At 50.2% G+C, this 7,168-nt stretch overlaps 1 protein-coding gene across 1 annotated transcript; it reads left to right on the top strand.

The window, feature by feature from the left end:
- The first annotated feature begins 1,087 nt into the window (after window positions 1-1,087).
- Window positions 1,088-4,161, top strand: LOC129847060 (polysialoglycoprotein-like). Its single transcript, XM_055914834.1, has 5 exons — window positions 1,088-1,187; window positions 1,346-1,411; window positions 1,575-1,658; window positions 1,791-2,912; window positions 3,150-4,161. Exons 1-5 carry the CDS (start codon window positions 1,088-1,090, stop codon window positions 4,049-4,051), a joined length of 2,274 nt encoding a protein of 757 aa, XP_055770809.1. The 3' UTR covers window positions 4,052-4,161.
- Window positions 4,162-7,168: the final 3,007 nt, after the last annotated feature.

The following is a 7,168-nucleotide window of genomic DNA, read 5'->3' as shown; positions in this document are numbered from 1 at the left end:
ATGGTATGTCCTGGAAGGTAAACCACAACAGGTTGATACCTGCAAAGGATAAGTCCTAGGGGGTAAGACCCGGGTGGGGTTGGTTACCTGCTAATACCTGTAACGAGTGGGTGAAAGTCTCAGCCGCAGTGGACATACGGCAGTAGAGTGGGTGTGGATGGATAAAATGACATGCTTGTGTACATGGATAAAAAGTTGCCATTCATGGTTAGAAGAAAAGAATTAAGATACTCGAACGCTGTTGGATTTGGTTGTATTAGCAATAAAGAGAGCAATAAAGAGAGGTTGGTTTTATGCCTTATTAAGGTGGGGAACCATGACAGATTATGTGGAAATAGGAAGACAAGTGTGAATAATTTTGGTAATGTGTGTTATCAACAACAGTGATATTTTAACAGATTGGAGATGACTATCCATAACAATGTAATCCTTCATACAGTGAGGTTAGGTTAGGTTACCATGCTTGTCCTGAACCACAGCTGTAGACACAGCCTCCTCCAGGTCCTTAGACACTAGCTTGGAGATCCTTTACAGGATGTCTGTCACCCCACTGAGCCCCTATTGCAGGTTAGGGGTCACATCCACTTGAATGTCCTTCATATGACGAACCTCCTACAGAGCAAATGAGGAAAATGTGATATATTATGATTTATGTTAGTAACAATACAATATGGGAATTTTATCCCAAAGCTACCTACAGCTAACATATATATTTATGTATGTGATCTATGTAAATAAAGGAATATAACACAGCTGTAAAACTGTGAAGGACTACATGGTGGAGGCCTACCCATTTCCCAGGAGCATTGTAAAAAGTGGATTTGGGTATTTCCCCCTAATATCTTTGAAGATTACACCTAAAATATTTAGGCCTACTTCTTTCTACTGCTGAGCTGAGACCATTAGGGTTAAACATTACAGATATAAATGCAATATATGGAGTAGAAAAGATTGCCTGCCCAACATACGTTCTACATGGTCTATTTCTATCTGAATGTAACACCTCAATCAAGCATGTTAATTGATCGTTAAGTCATGTTTGTCAGGTAAAAGGTCATTAGTGGCCTATATAAGCCTCATACAGGACATGGGAAGACATTACCTGTTGATAACACAGACTATTTTCATGAACATGGGCGGTGTGAGAGAATTGCTGCTCTTTGTGGTGACTGTGGGGGTTGTGAAAGGTTGGTTCACTAATGTTTTATTTGGATTGAAGGGATATGGTTGGGAAATAATCTCAACTTTATCAGTTGGAGATTAAAATTTGACTGTCTGTTTGTTCTGCATTGGTCATCTGCTATTATTAATATGTAACTATTTTGTGTCAACACTTTCTCCTCAGTTTCTTGTTACCCTGTTGGAAAGTCCCAGAAGCAAGAGCAAGTCTCTCTGCAGAGGAGACTTGGAGGTAAGTGTTTCTTTCCACAACCCTTCTAGCTTTGTACTGTGTCTATGGTGCTGCTGTGTTTGACACTCATTCAACACCATAGAGTAACTTAGTTGTCTAAATAATGTTGTCAAACTCTTTGATTTGGTCATTTTGCTTGTGTACCTGAACCTACGTTTTTCAGAGCTGTCATCAAATGACGTCTCCATTGTGCATGCCCTGGCCTTGTTCCGATCCATAGGGTCTGACGCTAAACAAGACAGAGAAGGTACGGCCTGAAACATATACTTTGAAATCTGTGTTGGGTTCATGTTGCTCAACATTCGAATGGCAATTTGTAGCTGTGTAGAACAGCTGTGTTGCTGTAGAATACCCAACTGTTTCTTTGTTTTCTCTCTAGAGTATTTCAAGACTAATGAAGTAGAATCCCAAGCTTCTCCAAACCATGGTAGCTCTCTGGCAAATGATAACCTGTCCTCTGACGACGCTACCTCTGAAGCTGCCACTGGCCCGTCTGACGACGCTACCTCTGAAGCTGCCACTGGCCCGTCTGACGACGCTACCTCTGAAGCTGCCACTGGCCCGTCTGACGACGCTACCTCTGAAGCTGCCACTGGCCCGTCTGACGACGCTACCTCTGAAGCTGCCACTGGCCCGTCTGACGACGCTACCTCTGAAGCTGCCACTGGCCCGTCTGACGACGCTACCTCTGAAGCTGCCACTGGCCCGTCTGACGACGCTACCTCTGAAGCTGCCACTGGCCCGTCTGACGACGCTACCTCTGAAGCTGCCACTGGCCCGTCTGACGACGCTACCTCTGAAGCTGCCACTGGCCCGTCTGACGACGCTACCTCTGAAGCTGCCACTGGCCCGTCTGACGACGCTACCTCTGAAGCTGCCACTGGCCCGTCTGACGACGCTACCTCTGAAGCTGCCACTGGCCCGTCTGACGACGCTACCTCTGAAGCTGCCACTGGCCCGTCTGACGACGCTACCTCTGAAGCTGCCACTGGCCCGTCTGACGACGCTACCTCTGAAGCTGCCACTGGCCCGTCTGACGACGCTACCTCTGAAGCTGCCACTGGCCCGTCTGACGACGCTACCTCTGAAGCTGCCACTGGCCCGTCTGACGACGCTACCTCTGAAGCTGCCACTGGCCCGTCTGACGACGCTACCTCTGAAGCTGCCACTGGCCCGTCTGACGACGCTACCTCTGAAGCTGCCACTGGCCCGTCTGACGACGCTACCTCTGAAGCTGCCACTGGCCCGTCTGACGACGCTACCTCTGAAGCTGCCACTGGCCCGTCTGACGACGCTACCTCTGAAGCTGCCACTGGCCCGTCTGACGACGCTACCTCTGAAGCTGCCACTGGCCCGTCTGACGACGCTACCTCTGAAGCTGCCACTGGCCCGTCTGACGACGCTACCTCTGAAGCTGCCACTGGCCCGTCGGACGACGCTACCTCTGAAGCTGCCACTGGCCCGTCGGACGACGCTACCTCTGAAGCTGCCACTGGCCCGTCGGACGACGCTACCCCTGAAGCTGCCACTGGCCCGTCGGACGACGCTACCCCTGAAGCTGCCACTGGCCCGTCGGACGACGCTACCCCTGAAGCTGCCACTGGCCCGTCGGACGACGCTACCCCTGAAGCTGCCACTGGCCCGTCGGACGACGCTACCCCTGAAGCTGCCACTGTCCCGTCGGACGACGCTACCTCTGAAGCTGCCACTGGCCCGTCGGACGACGCTGCCACTGGCCCGTCGGACGACGCTACCTCTGAAGCTGCCACTGGCCCGTCGGACGACGCTACCTCTGAAGCTGCCACTGGCCCGTCGGACGACGCTACCTCTGAAGCTGCCACTGGCCCGTCGGACGACGCTACCTCTGAAGCTGCCACTGGCCCGTCGGACGACGCTACCTCTGAAGCTGCCACTGGCCCGTCGGACGACGCTACCTCTGAAGCTGCCACTGGCCCGTCGGACGACGCTACCTCTGAAGCTGCCACTGGCCCGTCGGACGACGCTACCTCTGAAGCTGCCACTGGCCCGTCGGACGACGCTACCTCTGAAGCTGCCACTGGCCCGTCGGACGACGCTACCTCTGAAGCTGCCACTGGCCCGTCGGACGACGCTACCTCTGAAGCTGCCACTGGCCCGTCGGACGACGCTACCTCTGAAGCTGCCACTGGCCCGTCGGACGACGCTACCTCTGAAGCTGCCACTGGCCCGTCGGACGACGCTACCTCTGAAGCTGCCACTGGCCCGTCGGACGACGCTACCTCTGAAGCTGCCACTGGCCCGTCGGACGACGCTACCTCTGAAGCTGCCACTGGCCCGTCGGACGACGCTACCTCTGAAGCTGCCACTGGCCCGTCGGACGACGCTACCTCTGAAGCTGCCACTGGCCCGTCGGACGACGCTACCTCTGAAGCTGCCACTGGCCCGTCGGACGACGCTACCTCTGAAGCTGCCACTGGCCCGTCGGACGACGCTACCTCTGAAGCTGCCACTGGCCCGTCGGACGACGCTACCTCTGAAGCTGCCACTGGCCCGTCGGACGACGCTACCTCTGAAGCTGCCACCGGCCCGTCTGACCATGCCATTGAGGAACTGTTGACTTCTGCATCTCAGCCCCCGTTGACCACAAACATGGATATCTGATGTGGGACATGGTGCTCGGGGTCCATGCAAGAGTTCATGGGTTTTTTGTCCAGGTTGTGTGTGTAACTGCAATTTCTTGTTTTGGCTCAATTAAACGCTAACTGTAATAATTGTGTCCTCAGTATTGTTTTGACGGTTCCTACTTGGAGTTGAGGTCTTTGACCTGACATGAGTAACTGGTGATGGCAACTTTTATTTTGCATTATAACCATGCTTTGGCATCAGCAATATGTCTACTTTGACCCATGTGCTTAAATTACCATTTGACTTAAGCTACATTTGGTCAAATTATGCTAGTAGCATCACATGATGTGGAATGGGTTCTTGTTCATTTAAACTTGATTGTTGTGGAACTGAGTGTTTGAGGTTGGTACATGAGGCTGCTAGAATCGGGTTAATGGTGTCAGTGCTAACTAATATCACGGTTGTCAACTTGCATTTAAATGACTCTGCTGGGTGTCTTCTCTCGTAACTGACTTGGTTTCCTATTAGTGAAAGCTTAAATATAAAACCAGCTCTCGTATCATTAGCCCATCGTTTTGGCGGGGTGTCTTCATATCCCAGTGCCAATCCAAACTTTCAGGTTTAAATAAGTCAATGCTAACGATCTTAGTTGGCAGGTTGCTATCAGGTCCAGGCTCTCCCAGAGTTGCTTGTAGCGCTGCTAACCTAGGGTTTGAGGGCAGGAAGAGTTTGACCAGGATTTCCCAACCACTCTGATTTACATGGGATAAACCAGTAAATTTCTATGAGAAGTGTGAGGAAGTCTGTTCATACAGGCTTTCTCAAGCCGCATGATGAACGCTCAGGGTGTGCGTCGTAGCAAACCGTACTTAGTCGCCATGAATTAAAAAAGCACGTACACGCAACCTTTAAATGCAGTTAATACAGCAACAAAATTGGCTCCAACTTTTGAGCTACTGGTAGGTATGTGCTGTATTTCAAACATTTCTATGGCACCGCTTTACTAATTTATGCCAACCAAATCCAGATATCAAATGTTCTGAAAGAGCTGCAAAACCTGGACACATACAAATCAGCTGTGCTTGACAATCTAGACCTTCTATTTCTGAAACTTTCCGCCGCCATTGTCACAACCCCTATTACCAGCTTGTTCAACATCTCTTTCATATCGTCTGAGATCCCCAAGGATTGGAAAACTGCCGTGGTCATCCCCCTCTTCAAAGGGGGAGACACCCTGGACCCAAACTGTTACAGACCTACATCCATCCTGCCCTGCCAATCTAAGGTCTTCGAAAGCCAAGTTAATAAACAGATCACTGACCATCTCGAATTCCACCGTACCTTCTCCGCTGTGCAATCCGGTTTCCGAGCCGGTCACGGGTGCACCTCAGCCACGCTCGACCTGGCCATGGCTTTTGACTCAATCACCATATTCTTATCGGCAGACTCGGTAGCCTCGGTTTTTCTGATGACTGCCTTGCCTGGTTCACCAACTACTTTGCAGACAGAGCTCAGTGTGTCAAATCGGAGGGCATGTTGTCTGGTCCTCTGGCAGTCTCTATGGGGGTACCACAGGGTTCAATTCTCGGGCCGACTCTTTTCTCTGTATATATCAATGATGTTGCTCTTGCTGCGGGCGATTCCCTGATCCACCTCTACGCAGACGACACCAGTCTGTATACTTCTGGCCATTCCTTGGACACTGTGCTATCTAACCTCCAAATGAGCTTCAATGCCATACAACACTCCTTCGGTGGCCTCCAACTGCTCTTAAACGCTAGTAAAACCAAATGCGTGCTTTTCAACCGTTCGCTGCTTGCACCCGCCCGCCCGCCCGACTAGCATCACCACCCTGGACGGTTCCGACCTAGAATATGTGGACATCTATAAATACCTAGGTGTCTGGCTAGAATGTAAACTCTCCTTCCAGACTCATATTAAACATCTCCAATCCAAAATCAAACAAAGCCTCCTTCACTCACTCACCGATCCTCGACTTCGGCGATGTCATCTACAAAATAGCTTCCAATACTCTACTCAGCAAACTAGATGCAGTTTATCACAGTGCCATCCGTTTTGTTACCAAAGCCCCTTATACCACCCACCACTGCGACCTGTATGCTCTAGTCGGCTGGCCCTCGCTACATATTCGTCGCCAGACATGCTGGCTCCAGGTCATCTATAAGTCCATGCTAGGTAAAGCTCCGCCTTATCTCAGTTCACTGGTCACGATAACAACACCCACCCGTAGCACGCGCTCCAGCAGGTATATCTCACTGATCATCCCAAAAGCCAACACCTCATTTGGCCGCCTTTCCTTCCAGTTCTCTGCTGCATGTGACTGGAACGAATTGCAAAAATCGCTGAAACTGGAGACTTTTATTTCCCTCACCAACTTTAAACATTTGCTATCTGAGCAGCTAACCGATCGCTGCATCTGTAAACAGCCCACCCAATTTACCTACCTCATCCCCTTACTGTTTTTATTTATTTACTTTTCTGCTCTTTTGCACACCAGTATCTCTACTTGCACATGATCATCTGATGATTTATCACTCCAGTGTTAATCTGCTAAATTGTAATTATTTGCTCCTATAGCCTATTTATTGCCTACCTCCTCATGCCTTTTGCACACAATGTACACTGCTCAAAAAAATTAAGGGAACACTTAAACAACACAATGTAACTCCAAGTCAATCACACTTCTGTGAAATCAAACTGTCCACTTAGGAAGCAACACTGATTGACAATAAATTTCACATGCTGTTGTGCAAATGGAATAGACTAAAGGTGGAAATTATAGGCAATTAGCAAGACACCTCCAATAAAGGAGTGATTCTGCAGGTGGTGACCACAGACCACTTCTCAGTTCCTATGCTTCCTGGCTGATGTTTTGGTCACTTTGAATGCTGGCGGTGCTCTCACTCTAGTGGTAGCATGAGACGGAGTCTACAACCCACACAAGTGGCTCAGGTAGTGCAGCTCATCCAGGATGGCAAATCAATGCGAGCTGTGGCAAGAAGGTTTGCTGTGTCTGTCAGCGTAGTGTCCAGAGCATGGAGGCGCTACCAGGAGACAGGCCAGTACATCAGGAGACGTGGAGGAGGCCGTAGGAGGGCAACAACCCAGCAGCAGGACCGCTACCTCCGCCTT

This window comes from Salvelinus fontinalis, unplaced genomic scaffold (genome assembly GCF_029448725.1).
Source record: "Salvelinus fontinalis isolate EN_2023a unplaced genomic scaffold, ASM2944872v1 scaffold_0692, whole genome shotgun sequence".
In the NCBI taxonomy this organism is placed as follows: domain Eukaryota; kingdom Metazoa; phylum Chordata; class Actinopteri; order Salmoniformes; family Salmonidae; genus Salvelinus; species Salvelinus fontinalis.
This window is presented reverse-complemented; position numbering and strand designations above follow the sequence as displayed.